The sequence below is a fragment of the Battus philenor genome, unplaced genomic scaffold (genome assembly GCF_028537555.1).
Source record: "Battus philenor isolate CCGP_79_NKW_IND1 unplaced genomic scaffold, ilBatPhil1.0.hap1 SCAF_16, whole genome shotgun sequence".
In the NCBI taxonomy this organism is placed as follows: Eukaryota; Metazoa; Arthropoda; class Insecta; order Lepidoptera; family Papilionidae; genus Battus; species Battus philenor.
Window position 1 is genome coordinate 8,736,820 of NW_027181678.1, and position 17,780 is coordinate 8,754,599.

Sequence of the window (17,780 nt, forward strand, 5' to 3'; positions counted from 1 at the left end):
AACCGTGTAAAAGCGAAAACGTGTAAAACAAGTACCGTGTCAATCGGGGGATAGGTGTATCAGTAATAGAATGTACCACTTCTATCTTATTTTAATTAAAAAAATATATTTTAAATAGATTAAGAATTAGAAACAGTAGTATACTCTCCTTGGTATTGTAAAGAGTTATTGTAGCATGTATTGATTTGTAAATGCTGGTTAATTAAAAAAAAATCATACGACTACTACATAAGATATAATTTGCTCCTAAAAACATAGATATGAAGCCAACGGTAAACCGAGGATAAAACTTACATGAGATTTTAAGCAATGAATATTAGTGCTATATCTCTTTCGTAGAAAAGCACTCGGTCCCTTCCTCATCGAAAGCGCATAAGAAATTGTTAAGATCACACATAACGATTTTAAAATAAGTTTTAATATTTCGAAACTTTGAGGACCACGTTTTAGGGCAAACTTTTATTACTTGAATACCTTAATCATGTTTTTATTGTTTAAAAAATACTTTTACTTTTTTTTAGGTTTATAGCAAAAATTGCTGCTCCGAGTTTCGAAATTGCCGCTGACAAAAAACTTTGGGCTATTTTTGCTTTTTAAATTTGGCTCTGTGTTTTACTCAACCTGTTATCGAAAGAAACCTTTTTTTATATGACTAAACTTCGAAACTCTAATACTTATTGTCGCTTACCGAAATGAAAAGAATACGTAAACAACGTTTACTTCTTTCCCACGCTTTGTATTCCGTAATAACGCTAACATATTTTTTTGTTAAAACATAGAATTTTGCGATTTAATAAAGGCCGATTCTTGAAACAATCAGTGAATTTCGAATTCTTATCATAGAGATCTCTGTAATAAAATATATCCATTATTCTTTAAAAACTTTATCCTTTCTGGTTGTGAATCCTTCACAGAATATTCTTCCGTAATGGTTGCGTATGGTTATGTTTTAATCCTTAAACAAGCAATGCCTTCTTTTAAGAGTTAAAATAACGGAAACGCTTTTGTGTACTGCTGCATTTTAAAGGCATATATAGAGCTCAACGGTATGGGGTTGAGCTAGGGCTCTTTCTGCCTCATAATAAGTACAGAATTTACGCGCGCTATGCTGCAGGGCCTTAACATGCAGAAAATCTTGCAGGAATTGGCAGGAGTGGTATAAGCTCCTTCGTGCAGTTCACTGTCTGCGGTTGGTCTCACTTATCCTCTTTATCTCTTTTCCTACAAAAATATTTTTCGCATCAACCGGCATAACACATTCCACGTGATAAAATTCTATAATCTTTTCTTAGCAGTTGACACAGTGTTTCAGTATATAGGACGATACACGTCCTAATAATACATGGCACTTGTTAAAGGTTATAAATGAAAGCTACCTTACAGTTAAACAAACATTCTAACACTAATCCTTCAAAACATGTCAATTACAATAAAGGAATTGAATGAATTATATTAATATACACATAAACGAACAGGTATCTACGCTAACATTATACTCCGCTGCTATTAAAATGAATGGGTAGTAAATTAAACCAGCTTTCTAGCCAACGGTCAACGTTTTCTAGGCTCTTGCCTTAGTTATAGGTTTCGCTTTTGCTTGTGTCTATAGCCTAGATGAGAGAATGTCCCATTGATCGACTGAAAAGTTTATTTGCAACATTGTCTAAACCTTTTTAACAAATTTTTATTCTTTTAATATCACAAATGAAAAATATACGCGTACTTAACTTTTTAACGTATTTGATCTAATCGAAGTATATATACAGGATGATTAGTTATAGGTGTAAAAGCTTTAAAAGTGTTAATGCTGGCTGGCTCATTAGTTTATTTTTTCAATTGAAATTTTACAGGTCAATGACTTCTGGCATTACAAAGTCTGCAGAGACACATGGTAAACAATAATTAACTTTAACATGCAACTATCCGAGTATTGAAAACGCTTTTCCTTAATATATTATTATTACTTTATTTATTACTTTTAAAACCATTGATTTTTGGATATGGTGTATCATACATTAATTGGCTGCAAATGCTATACATTTACCCCTTTAAACCTTTTACACCTATAGCCAATTAGCCATATATGTCATTATTAATGTCATCATAGTCTGGTTGTCTTGCAAAATATCCCAAAATATCCAACTTGAAGTTATGTATATCTTAAAGTGTCATATATTAAAGTAAGGCAGGTTAACCTTGTATAGCCTATACAGTCGCTATCCGATTAACCCCTTTATTTGTATGTACCGGAATGTACTTAATAGTAAAATTTATTAATGCCTAGGACGTTTAGTATAAATTGTAGTTACAACAATCTAAACTTTTCATAAAAACTAGCGTTTATTATTTATTTGCCCCAACTGGTACATAAATAATAAACACATTTTGAGACGTAAATAATATTTTAAGAAAACGACATTACGTTGAAGCACATATCTTAAGAGCTTACTTACTGATATTTGTTTAACAAAGGTAATACCGATTATAAGTAATTTATAATCGGTATTACCTTATATGATTATAAATTACGTCTTAATGATATGATGAGTCATGTATTATATTATAATAGATAAAATGATGGACATCGAAAACCGATTTTTTTTTAAAGTTTAAGGGCGTGTAAAATGTAGAAGGCTTGATAGTACAGTTATAGTCGGCTCGGTGACGGTTTTGTCACCTGTCCCGCAGCTAATAAAAAGTTATAGACGTATAATTACTTTAAATTAAGCTTTAAATAATTATTGATAACAATAAATGAAAGTAAACATCTATTTATATAGGGCAATAAGTAAGTTTCTATAGCATTTTTAATTATAAATGAGATCGATAACCCTAATTTTCTCGGACAATAACAGTCAGTCCATTTGTATTGGCTACCTTATCACGCGATCGCTTGCTGGTAGTAAACCGAGATGTATAGATTATGAGCAATCGTAGCGTCGGCGACCCCGGTGAGCTTTAGCTGAACGTTATCAATCAGCGGTGATTTCTCCTCGCGAATGTCACGGAGCGAAACGCCTTCACCGAATGTTAGAACCTAATTCAGCTAATCCGAGGCCAATCGAAAATGTAGATCATAAGATTGCCGAACTGCGCAGCGGATCGGTGGTGGAGCCGTGAGAACGGCAGGGTACCGACGGGCAGGTGCCCTCCCCGGCGATGGTTAACTGTTCCTTCAAGAGGCGAGCGAGTCGGCCGCGCCACTGCGCAGTCCCGTCTCGAGACACCGAAGGCGCATCACGCGGAGCACGACCGGAGCCCGACGCGAGCCACTTGACGATTGCGCGGGAACGTTACCACTCTTTCCCAACTTAGCAAAGTTCCGACGCGCCCGCTTTGTGCCAGTGCTGTTTAAATAAATATTTGTGACGGCTGTTTACAGCACTCCAAAAACAACGATATTGTTTTTTTTTTTGTGGTAGCATCAGTAAGGTAATCGGGGCAGATAGCTTTAACGGTTGGTTCCGCGCTCGAGTGTGGCAGACCGCAAGCATGACGAGCGCCGTCAACTGCGCTCTCGTGCTGCTCTTGTTGGTATGTTTTCTTCATTTACTATTATTTATGTAAAAAAATCATATTTTTTTAAATACGGACTGTATTATTAAATAGCTATTGTCATTTGCGTGTTAAATTTATATGACAAGCAGAATATTAAAAAGTACATCTTCTGTATAACATGGCCACGCAAAAGCTAATAACCATATAAGATTTATAGTTAAGTTAATAACAGACACCTTTCCAGAACAAAATACTCTATTTGAATGATCGACGTAAATTTTGATTGGGTTAATTCTGTTATCACCAAGTATCTAAAACTAGGACTTCTTAATGTATAATCCTGAACAACACCTTTACGGATATTATCCTTAAGCTTGAACACCTGTAATCTTTAAAAAAAATAACCGCCAGTAATCTTTCGTTTTGGCTGTACAATTACTCATATGTTAGGGTTTATACAATATAGAAATACTGAACAAATCTGTGTATCTTCAAATTAGAGGAAATATTAAATGGTTACAGTAAAGTAAAATTACCTGCCAAGACCGTAAAATGCATTCCAAAATTAAACGGCGAGCATTGTGCGCTCGTGATCGAAATCATTTACAATATTGAATTTCACGCTCGGCAGATTTGTGTTAGCCGCACAAAAAGCTTAAAGACGAACCACTTCGGAATCAAGTTAATCTGACACAATGGCAATAAAAACTATCATTTCATAGTTGTGAAAAATAAGTGCTCAAAGGTATCAACATAGACTACAATTTAACACGCCGTTTTTTTTAATTGTTTTTTATTTTGATTTTTCCCGTAGTAAGAATATTATAGATATGCTGTAAAATCGACACTTTCGATCTGACGCACAGACGAACAATTACTTTTATTCTGTGAACTAAATTTGAAACCAAGAGCGATAATATTATAAGTAAAATTTAAAAAACTTAGTCTATTTACTTTTAACTTAATATCAAACACCAATAGTTCTGTTTTGCGTAAATTATGCTATAATATTTTTGAAATAGATTAACGCAGTTTCGCGTTTATATATCGGGCTTGAGGTTTAGACTTTATTATCGGCATTAAGCTCTTAGGAAGCTAACGCAAATGCTCTTGGAAATAACTAGATGCAAGGAATCTTAAAAGACAATCTCGGTCGGGACTATTTTTCGAAACAGGTTCATTATTTCAAGGCCATCTGACCGAGGACCGAACCTCAACTCCATCAGGCACTATTATCGTATTATAAATCTATTACCGTAATCGAAAAGCTTTCTTATTTCTACGATGGATCTGCTCGCAAAAACGTTGATAACGTCTCCACAGGGAAAAAAATCAAAAATCTTTCTTTATATATACATTACGCCTGCATGGGTTCTAAGAGATCCCAAGGAACGCTGGACTCAGCGGCTGGTTAATGGATATAATATATTTAATTTCTCCAAAGATACATTAAGCCGTGATCAATATCTGGAAATTTGACCTAAGCTCTCAGTTTTAGCTTATATTTATGACACCTTGTCTGCATTAGAAGTGAATTTCAAGACGTTTATTTATTTATTTACACTATATAGTATAACAAAACGAAAAAAATACACCTAGAAGGATACGTAGATAGTAAACAAAAGCTAAATAATTTATACAGAGGTACAATAATGTAATATAAATTATGCAAGGTATATTATTGTAATAAATCTGTTACAATGAATTAATCGGTGATTCATCGTTGTATGGTTTAGTCCTTTTTTGAATGATGTGTATAAATTAATTGTAACAGGTATGATCGCACATGTTGTATCGCTGCCCTTAATTATTGGTACAAGCGTTACCCGAGTGCTCGGAGCTTGCGGTTTTATTGACCGATTGGCAATAAAGCTTCTATGATGTATCGACGATTGATCGATTGATGTATCGCGGAGTACGCTAATGACCCGTGCAGCCGCACGACGCACGCGCACTCATTGCCTTCAATTGTACACATGAAAGAAAAAGCGCTCCTAACGTGAAAACCTTACAGCTTTACTTCGATTGTAATATTACGTTCTATTTCGATTCTTTTAATATTCCTTTATTTATCGATTATATACTTTTACTGTTATCGACGATTTTTCTGTAATTTCGATTCCAGTTTTGATGTAACGATTTAATCATGCTCCGATCAGAGATCAATTAAAGTGCCCCAATTAGTTAAACGCTTGAGTTATACAAAAGCAATTATATTTCTAGCTTTCTTTCTGTATGTATTATTAAGTCAATTAAACGGTATATTCGCAATAAGAATACGAAATATTAACATTAGCTTAAATTAATTTAAAGGTACAAAAAAAGCTATTCATTCACCTATTGTATTGTACTTGCGGATCGCTCGGTACCTCTACGTACGTACATATTTGTATAAGGCCTCATAGCTCTGGGCCTAGTCGCGCTCGTAACGATATAAAATCAATAAAATTCAAATTATAAATTTTAGGTTTTTAGCTATGAACATTTTTAAAAGTTAGTTTTAGGTTATGGTAGTGTGTTAGCGTGTATGTGTTGCGGAAGTTTTATTGTTTTCCGGTTTGAACGGAGCTGCAGATAGTATAATAACTGGGTTAATGGGAGTTAATGTATGTCTTACGGCAGTGAAGTAGTCTCTCACTTTGAGCCCTATTGCTCAGTGTCGCACGAGCCATGGGAAGGGCTTAGGATTTCTATACGAGATCGAATTGGGAATAAGGATCGTGAATAAACGAAATTAAATGATAAAGCCAAGCAGATTGGCAAGTAGAAGTGCCAGTGAACATTCATCAAAGCGCGCAGAACAGGTGGGTTCTGCGGCCTTGTTCAAAATGATGGTAATGAATGTGTCTCAAGTTGGTACAGTATCTTGAACACTCTACGTGTATTGCAATATAAGTGTGTTGCATCATTTACTAGCAATTATAACACTTCCTGGTTTAAAAAATATAAACCACCGAGATTATAAGCACCGGCGCATACACAGATTATTTTTTACGTTTGATTGCTAATTGTGCAATTTGGCTTAAAATTATTAGGACCAAAAGTTTATACGCCATAATATGATCATAAGAATACTAAACTGTTTGTTACTATTTTTATGATTGACTTGATTAATTTGTTGATTTTTTGCGTATATGACGAATAAAATATGCATAACTTGTGAATTTTTTTGTCTATCCATAGTATGTCACACGCGTCCTAATATATTTCATCTTATATTTTAGTTTATAGCGTGTAAAATATGTCCAAGTCCATAAACATTTTATATAAGTATGGGGTCTCTAAAACATGACCTTAGTCTCATGAATTTACTAATATTAAATTAATATTTTGTCCGTAATGTGATGTATGAGATATTCCCTAATCGATGAAATATGTTTTATCCATAATATGAAAGTTTTTATTTTAATAAAACGTCCCCCAATGAATGAACGTTTTGTGTCAATATGCGGAATGTAAACCATGCAAAAATATATATGAAGATATTGTAAATTCGTAAATCATTATTAACCGGTGCAGTCGCGAAGTCAAAATTTATGAGCTAACTAAAACACCCGCCGTGTTCACTGGTCCATGGTGTTTCGAGTTAGCGGCAACTTTTTTTAAATTTTACGCAACGTCAGATATCCCGGTATTACAACGAGGTTCGTCATTACAACTGATAATTGATGTTTTTTTTCTAATTGTCCAATATATTTTTCATGTTATTTTCTGGGCTTTCTTGGCAAGCTCACAATTGTACGGCGTGCCATCGAGAGGGCAATGTACGAGGTTTCTCTACAAGATTGAATCAGGAATGACTTGAGCCAATTGATTCAATGTAATCGCCATAGTTCAGCGAATTAGCAAGTTGAAGTGTTATTGGGCAAGTTCAATAGCACGCTATTGGACTTGCCCAATTGAACGCAAAAATTCGCTTAAAGTTCTGGAGTAACGACCGAGGACCAGCTATCACAGCGTAGAACTTTCACCAACAAGGTGGACAGACGAGATTTTAAAGGTCGTCGGAAGACACTGGATGCATGCCGCTTTTATACGGTTCTTGTTGAAAATATTTGTGGGAAACCTTTAGCTGATAAGATGGTAATGAAAATTCTGACCAGAAGGTCATCACAGTTTCTCTTTATTAGGTTTAAAGCTTGTAGCCTTGGCATAATAGTAAGTATAAAAAACTTGTACCCTTTCATTAAAAGTATGTTTTTTTCATTTACAAAGAAAAATTATCTTTGTTAATGGTCCAAAAAAGAATCTAAATGATACTAAATGATGTGTTTTATGTTTAGTTTTTTAAATGACTTTTTACTAAATATTTTAATGAATCTTATTAGAAGATATTACTACAAATATTGTCAACATGAATTCCGCGTCTAGTTACGTAACAGCTTACTTAATTATAACTAATAAGCTTGGAATGTGATAAGGGATCATGGGAAACAACGTTTTACCAACAACTTTATTTTGTTATAGAAGTATAATAATAAAAGTCAAAATATACAGTTAATTTGCCCCGTGGATTCAATGACAGGAACGCCATTGTTAATTTTATTGTTAAATGCCAAAAAATAACTGCCAAAAGAGTAAAAATCTTTCTTTACACGTGGTGGCGTTGTAAAAGATAAATAGTACTGTCAGTAAAATTTAGTTATTATTAACGCATAGCATAGTGGTCAATATTGCAACTAAAAAACTGATGACTTGTCGCCGAATGGAAAAAACTAAAAACATCTGGTACATTAAATAGAAAGAAATCAAACCCGCGACCTATTATGGCAAACCTCAGTTCTCCGCTGCGGGGCTACCTCTGCTCATGTCTTGAGGTACATTATGTTCCATATTGTATATTTTTATTGTGTATTTTTAGACAGAATACATGTAAATAAATTGTAGCATTTTTCTTTCTTTGTAATACCGTATCAGCCGATTTCACGCTTAATAATTCGAGTAACATCAATTTAGAGAAAAACCGTTTATTCACCGGAATTAAATTTGCATACAAGAATTTCGTAGAATCGCTCGATCGTTGGTTCCGCACGACGAACTTCGGTCATCTAATTAACCCCTGAAAGCGAATTTTGGCAATGGTGCATACATACTACCAAATAAAACACGATAGTACTGTTGTTGTGTATTAATCATTTAGTATTGCTTTTGATTGCTGTTGTGATGATTATTGCCGAAGAAGAAGAACATTAGTCTCGAATTTTTGACTGTTGTTGTATTTACTACATTTGCTTTGTCATTTTTCTTTTTTTGTTACCATTCCATTACTGCGTATAACAGTTTTCGTTTGTAGATTAGGTAATCACTGAATAGAATAATATGTCAATTTAGTTTTTTGTCACCTCATGCACCATATTATTTTGCGATTGTGATTATTAAATGGCTTTTCTACCTTTTTCTTCATTACAATTTCGCAGTCACTGTAACTGACAAGTCGAAGATAATAGTTAAGACGAAAAAATAACGAATGCAAATGATATGGCGTTTCGAATGCATTAAAGTAACAATATAAAATTCTTCTTAACATGTTAAAGAATAGAAAGAGTGGAAAGTTAATTATTTAACACTTTTCTCTAGCATTTGTGTACACAATCTGTAAATTACTCCAAAGCCATTTATTTTGATACAACATGTCTATTAATGTTTTGTCTCTTTTCATAGAATACAAAAATAATGTGCAATTAAATTAGTCTATACAAATCATCCGCCTTTTTTCTGTGAATTCATTTTTAAATAATATGAATTTGTATGGTGGTATGGTATAGATATTAAAGTTATTACCGCTATCGAGGTAACCTTGAGTGAACCTCACGTTTACAAATGATCCGTGTTTCCGAACAACAGATATCACTCACCTTTCTCGTTACGAATAGCTTTTAACCCTGGAACAATGATACAGGTTAAGCATTACTTTATTTCAAAAGGTTATATGTCGAATATATTTTCGTTTATAATAGAGAAATGGATTATTATAATTAAATTTAACTTAAATGTAATAATTTCACGGTTTATAGAAAGAATTATTTAACTAAGGCTAGATTTTTCATATAAAAGGTTTTTGGAAATTTAAAGGTTTTTTTTCACTATAAAACTACACCAACTAAACTACACCATTATTCATGTAGGATTGACATTTTATCTGGTTCTTTGTGTAAAATCGATTTTGTTTTTTTTTTATATCAAAATAAATATAAAACATCATCACTATCATTATACTGGACGTAAGCTTCCATAGATTTCCAATCGGGCTGGTTGGAAGCGGCCCGCATTCAATGTCTTCTACGCCGGACTTAACGAGGTCGTCTTTCCACCTTGTGGCTTGACCAAACATAAAATCTAGAAATAATAAATATTTAAAAAAGTGTTATATGTTTAAAAATTGTGATATTAATTAAGTTATATTCTAGAATAGTTACTTTAGTTAAAGCTATAGCGATTTTTTAGATTTAAGGTATATGTAGAAACGTAGTACGTTAGATTAATAAATAGATGTTGGGAGGTTCAATCTGTAACGAGAACACGATTTTATTTTAAATAAGACCATTGTATTTTAATGATCGACTTTCTTTCCATGATCCGCAGTGGGCGTGCTTTACCATTAAAACGATTTAATGAATTTCGCCATGCTGTTGAAACACCAGCTTTATTACCCGATGTTGAAACTGACCGCCCTGTAATAAAAGCTATTCATCTAAATTCAATTTCAATAACATAAGTTAGCATTTACAGTTATTTTCATTCCCCACGTACAAGATTGTTTTGGTTTAATTTCCGAATAAAACATAATTGGCGAATAACATGACCAATGGTCAGTCTCACTGGGTAATTGTACATATTTCGGTTTAGTTTTGATCACGACCACCGTGATATCCATTTTAAATAAAAACTTTTTTGTTGACTAGCCTTACTTTGTATTTAATTTACAACAAATCCTTTTTAATGTACGGTGGTAAGATGTTCTTTTATCTAAAATAACACTTTGATAAACATCTAAACGCTTTGTAGTTTTCGTGTGGTCAACGCATAAATTCTAGCATATAATCACTCATTACAAAGAATTTTGAAAAAAATATAGATCAAGTACATACATTTTAATAAGCCAATATTCAGTAGCAGCCTTTGTACAAGTAACAAAACATTTAATAGTATAATATGCATTTAATTGCATTTATTACACATATTAGAGATTTACCGTTCACGCCGTGTAGCGGTCTCAACGCAAATTAGACATGTGAATAAAAAACGTTAAACATTTCAAGTAGAATAACTAAAATGTGCAATCACTATCAGCTAATGATAATCTTTTTACACCACAACAGTTATTTCATTTATACGTGTGTAACAGGACGCTCCACAAACCGCGTTATAAATCTTTCAAGAATATTCTCTTATTAATTGTAAGGTTTTAAGATTGTCCGATAATTAAACACAAGCCATGTTCCTGCCATTGGGGCGAGCAAACAATGTGTTTAATTGGCCGGCAATGTGTACGTTTGGCTATGATCAAATTCAATGTTCATTGTTACAGGTCCGAGCGGTGCCGGCTCAAGACTACGATGGTGAGTGAATGTGTTTTAATTAACCGGGTACCACTAGGTGCGCATAAATTACACGAAACGCAGCCGTCAGCAGAGCCATTGGCAGCTCCTTTTTTGGTTCAACTGTAAACAAATAACACATGCTCGTGGGCGATTTGGTTAACTATTTTATACATTGTATGGGTACTTTTTTTGATATTTTTATGTTTGAAATGCATTATTGTTATAGTTCCCTAACCACTTTATTTCCGCGAACGAACTTATTACGACGAAGCTGTAATAACTCGCGAGGCTATCAGTGTCGAATTCAACAGAAAGAAAAATGCATTATTTAGTTATTACTAATACCTCTGACCCATGCGTAATACATTAACCTTTTTACTTGTCAATATTTATACACAAAATGAAAATTTTTCTTGTGTTTTGTATTGTAAATAAAGATCATTAGAAAGTTTGTTACTTCAATATACCTATCCATTTGTAATATACAATAGAGGATTAATAGTCTATGTTTATGTCTTTGTATTTAATTCTGTTTATATTATTGCAAAAAGTCAAATAGTATCTTTAAGCAAAATTAAATATTAGTCTTCCCAATTTTTTATAAGAACGTATACCACTTTATGAATAAAAGTTAAACTGCGCTTGTCGATCCATGATTTCAACTCCTGAACCTTGAAACTAAACCCGAAGGCCCTAGTGGCCATACGTCCCGCGCGTTGTGTGGCCTGCACAAGGCTATTTTAACTTGCCAATCCGCTGGGCGATGTCAGTTAGTTTCGTTCATCTACGAATGTCCTTATTTCGAATTCAATGTAGTAGAGAATTTCAGAGCATAATACTCTATGGTTTATTGCGCGATTGTGATTTTGCTAATGCTCAAATTGAGAGACCACGTTTTGTTGCCGGAAGTCATCACCGATAACAAAAAATTCTGAGGAGCTTTAAAACATTTTTAAACTTTAAAAATCTCTTTAATTACAAGTTATATATTATAGTCCCACAAAAGTTCTCACAAACGAATAAGGACATTCTCGCGCCATAATTCTTAGTCAGATTTACGTGCATGATAAGATTAAAATGCAGATCAGCCAATTAGTTTTACACTCCTAAATAAAATAATATTTAAAAGATAATAAAGTAGTTATAAATTGACAATACGTGTTACAATTGAGTAATTAACCCAAAGTACTCTTAGCCCGTTAAAATTTATACAATTTAGGTTAATTAAATGCGTGTTTTTTAAACTTTGTAAAATATGTAACCACATTGCTATCTCAATGTCTACGTTACAAGTTTACATTGTGACTTTCTTTTTGTTTATCACTTTTACAGTTTTTATTATCTAAACACTACGCTTACACGGCCTGTGCATTGTGACTCGCATTCACCTTGCACCAGCAACTTGCACATTACCTTTGCTACTTACATGCAAATTTAATTTAAAGTATGTGAGCTAGGTAAATAATAATTATAATTTTAATATTTTTATTTACCAAGTTACTAGAGAGCAGGATAAAAATATTCTTTTTATTCTTCTCTTCAACCGATAGAGGTCCACTGCAAGGCACAAGCCCAATGGCCATCGGTCGCACAAGCGATGTGCCAACTCCACTGCTACTTCAGACGAGTAATGCTACGACGTTGATTTTAGTTCTTCTTCTGGTCTTCTCATTTTTGATTCGATCTCGCGACCAAAATCCAAGTAGCCCTTGTTCTGTGACCTTGAGTCTTCCTACTTACTTTTATACAGATGGAAAGACATAATTTAACTATTTTATTATACCGTTACTAATCATTTGCTGAATACTCCTGGTGTGATACTGAAAATTAGACTACCAAAAATTAAATAAAGTAACAATTTGATAATTGGATTGTTTTTTAAAATAACCCCTTGACAATCTATGCGTCGTTGTGTCCTGTAAAACCACTGTGATAAGTATTTAAGCCACTCCCCTTTGTGGATCTTTTCCATGGAGTTTTCAAACACATCCATTACTTCTTCAGTATCTTGCAACCGTATCCCACGAGGTATTTCGTTGATTTTTCGAACTGTAAAAAGGCACAAACATTTCAACACCTTCCATTGTTAAATACTCCGTTGTTCGTTTTACAGGTTTTCCTAATAAGAGAGGATTCTGGGGCGTGGACACTGATCTCAATTTTGTTCCAAAACTACCGCCAAACAAATGCTAGTGTACTGTGTGTGTATCTTCATTTCCCTAAGCTTCTTCTTCTCTTAATTTTTGTTGGCAGCTCTTAAAGCACTGATGTCGAATTTCAATATCATTTTTTAACAAAGAATACAATGAGGTTTTTGAGCTTTGGTTTAAATATGAGATATTCCTCTAGCACATAGATTTCTAAAGCCTAAATGATCTTGCAAATTATTTGGACTTTGACATAGTAATGACCAAGCTTGCTGGTAACTGGTAAGAGAAAAACGTCCGTGACATTAGTGCAACCACTTTAAAACTAGTTAAACAGCTGAATGACATGTAGCTTCATCACCAGAAGCTAACCGAAGCCTATCGTGACTTTGATGTGACCACAATAAAAGTCGTAAAAATCACACAACGAAAATTTTCACGTCTTAAATCAAAAGAAAATATATTTTGCAAGATGATAAAATTCGTTAAGAGTTCAAATTGTAAAACTTTTGGAATCATCCTAGTGTTTGGGTGTAAGACTAACGTTATACGTAAGAAAAGGACCAATATTTAGCCACTTCCGTACATGCAGTGATAGTCGTGCAACAAAAAATGCGAATTACACAACTGCCACCGTCAAATCACTCAACACGTGTTTTTATTGTGGCTAAATATTGGTCCTTTTTTTACTTAGGATGGACTTCCGCAAGGTAAAGCCTGATTCCATTAAATAACATTATTACTTCTACGACAACTTCTCGTCCGTAAAATCGCATTCTTTCCAAACACGCTAATATAAAGAATTATTTAGAGAAAACAATACTGCCTATAGTTTATCTATAAATATACTTATCATCAACATACTGACTGTATATTAGTTATAAAAATGTTGTTAATATTTATTGTAATATATCTACATTAATATAGGATAGAAAACAGTATGTACATATATACATACATATCCAGTTACACATTCTACGAAATACAACATAGATTCTTGTTGCAGTTACGGATATCCAGTGCACGTTTGCCAGCGGCGGTACCGGCCTCCGTGACTCGGTGACGGCTCTGCTGAGGAAGCCCGAGGGCTTTAGAGGCGCACCCTTGTTCGCCGACGACCGGGCGACCGATCCGCTAGCGGACCCCGTATGCCAAATAAGACCGGAGCCGGAGGACCCTACAGCCTTGCTTTATAGGCTTCGTATCACCGACTTCACGAAATGCGGCGTATTGAAGAGAAACGTATGTTTAATAATTTCTCATTACACAAAATTGTTTATGAGTAATAACAACGCAGGTAATTCCCCGACATACTCTTAATCATTGAATATTCAGGCGTACTATTTTTTAAAGGTTGCAATGTTATTTGTTTAAGGAAAAGGTGTCAGAAAAAAATATTGTTCTGTTTAATAGTCTGTCGGCGAATGATTTCTTGCGTGACATTTCCTCTGTAGACAACGTATTTTTATCTTACATTGGTCGTATTTTTATATCTAGTAAACAACGAATTTATATTTATTTCTATTTAAATAACACCTGTATACATTTGGGAGGTACGTGTCAAATCTTGGCACGCTTGGCGTACGGGTTGGCGTGCGAAGTTTTTTTTTATTTCAAATAATGTTCAGAAGATGCTGCTACACATCGTACGTGGATATTTTTACTTTAGCCAGCTTCAACAGCAACCACGGGAGGAGAGTGTGGGATTATTCTACTCGTATGCACTGGTGCCACAGCGGCTGGGGGCCTAAGGTTCTGCAAAGACCACGGGCCGGCAAGCTCAGTGTAAGACGTCCACAAGGTGGACTTTGCAAAGGTGGCCTTTGCAAAGGTGGTCGAAATAACCCAAATAACATTTTCAACCAGTATTATTGTAAGTCTTTTGTAGAGGTCTATATCCATCAATAACGTCCTATATGTTGTCGTGAACGTCTTTCCGCTGTGATGATGAATGCCGCCTTTGCTGAGTAACATGAAGTGATATATATATTTAATATTATCTTGTGTCAAGGTGACTTACAAAAAATATAGCGTAAGATTATTTTGAAAATTGTAGATAGCTTTGGACATTAATTAGCGAATTATATAACATTGACTTTGTAACTTGAAACCCTTGACACTGCATTGTTATTTAAGGTCCCACGTTTATTGGCTCTACGTTACAATATTTAGAGTTGTTGCTTCTATCGTAAACGAGAAAGCGGACGTACTATCAGTTGCCCTAGTTAGAGCAACTAATTCAAACAGGCTATATGGAAAGCGTTTACTGCGCTAAACTTAACATCTATCGACATTAGCTTCACTTACACGTGGACGCTACAATGTGTACAACAGACATGTGAATGAAAAAAGAATTGTATTTTAATTTACATCATGTTTCTAATTTCGCATAAAATATTTATCAGATTAAATTCTGCGTATTATAGTACATATTATTCCATATATCAAACGGAAATAATTTTTGGATAACCTCTTCAATAATATTTTATTCTAGGCATGACGTATGGTATACTATATGTTGAACTTTCTTAGGCTATCAGTGAAAAAAAATATATAATTTGCCAATGTAACTCTGATCTCGGAAGAATAGGTTCTATCAAAGATATTACAGATGTTTTACTGTGTTCATGTGTAAAGATTATTATACGAGTATAATACTCGATATTGCGGGCATAGACTACAAGAGTAAGACTTAAGGAAAAAATTAGCAAAACTGAATTTTAAAGAGTTCAGAGATGATATTGCTTTACGAAACCAAACATGGCAGGTTCATTATCCCAAGTAAAGAAAACAATAAACCTGCAGCCAAAGAAATAATTTCCATGCTCTACTTAAATGTTTAATTTAAAAATAATTAAAAAAGATTTTGAAAGGAATTCAAATCATAAACTGTCCTTGCTTTAACAGTTTTATATTAGTCAGAACAAAAGTAATTGAGATAGCCTAGCGGATTGATAAGTTGAAGTGGTATTGGACAGGTCACATAACGCGCTGAACAGATGGCCGCTGTAGCCTTAAGGTTCTAGAGTGGAGACCATGGATCAGCAGCGCAGCCTATGACGTCCACTTACAAGGTGGACAGCCGACCTTCTTTAGATCATCGCATGACGCGAAAAACAGACCAATTACAACCGGTTCAATTGGAAATATATAATGGAGGCCTAAGTTCAATAGTGGACGTGTTATGGTTTTAATGATGGTGATCATGATAAGCCACAGCTTGTAGATCTGAAATCTGCGACCTTAACGAAATATAAGCGTATTTGGTTTACATATTTAGAGTTGACCGCTTACAGCTTGCGGTTTTAAGTAATAAACATGTACTTTAAGCTTTATAATTCTTTAACTGTGGTCATCTTGCTTAATCCATAATGGCCAAAGAGTTCTGTTCAAAATAAGTTGTATTCATCTTCAATGAGTCATATACAGTATATCGTCAATGAAAAAATATTAATGTCGTTCATGAACGTCATGACAATAAACGGTCTAATTTTTTTAAATTAATGGTAATAATAGCAGCCAGCACAGCCTATATTCAATGCCTTTTCAGAGTAGTACTGAAGTATTTTTTTGTATTAATAACCTTTCTAACATATCACCGTATTATACTTTGCTTCACCGTGTAGTTACATTAGGTAGCTGCCACTCCCACTACTACAATAGTATTAAATATTGACGACTCAAAATTACCATGACTTATGTCCAGCTTTTGACGTCTTGCGGTTAAAATAATAAGTCCTATATCTCCTATACCTTTGAAGCCAGCATTCTTCAGCAATATTCACAATGTGTAACTCTCGTATGCCTTCAATAAATCTCTTCTTTAAGAAAACTATGAAAAAAGATCAAATTTTTATAAAAGAGCGGACTTAATTCCGGGCTATAAAAATCAATCGATTTGACTAATCAAGTGATATTATCTACAATAAACTATATATAGTACTCTGCATTTGATTTGGCATATCGAATATAATGCTTTATAAACACAATCGGTTTAATAACGGTGTCTTCTTTCGAACATTGTTATTCTTTTGTATTCTCTTGTCAAAGCTCTGCTATTTCTCGAGCTGTATTTAGTTGAAAAGCTTATAGTGACCATCGTAGGACGAAAGTCGGCGTGAGAGGCATATTTCTTGCAGTGGGCGTCCTGAAATGATGATATAAAATCAAATCTCACCAATGTGTATTGACGATTTTTAAAATGTTAACAGGCTCAAATGTGTCATCGGTTCAAATATTTTAGCACGTAACACATTTAGAAACTGCCTACTCATCACGCCCGACGAACTATCGATGGCTGATGAATGCAAGCACGGTGCGTTGTGTCATCGATAATAAGCTATTCCGTTAATATAACAGTATGTAGTGTATGACCTACACACAACGAGGCATTCAGCTGGGGTATTATTATTTTGCCGCGGGGACCGGTACCCAAGATACTGGGTATCGAGGTAAAGAGAAAACTTAATGTCAATGCAAGTAATGTCACAGCGATTAGATAGTGTAACGTATGTCTACGTTGTGAGAATTATTGTAATTATAACTTCAATTGAAGTGAGAATATAGTAATGTCTTAAAGACTGTCTTCAATACC

The 17,780-nt window shown here is 34.2% G+C and overlaps 1 protein-coding gene across 1 annotated transcript in view; it reads left to right on the forward strand.

Moving 5' to 3' along the window:
* The window catches only part of LOC137919219 (uncharacterized), a 39,391-nt gene that overhangs the window by 15,707 nt on the left and 5,904 nt on the right, over positions 1–17,780 (forward strand). Inside the window, exons 3-4 of the mRNA XM_068762225.1 lie at positions 11,027–11,057; positions 14,193–14,428. Coding sequence (XP_068618326.1) covers positions 11,027–11,057; positions 14,193–14,428 — 267 coding nt within the window. The remainder of the gene's footprint in view (positions 1–11,026; positions 11,058–14,192; positions 14,429–17,780) is intronic.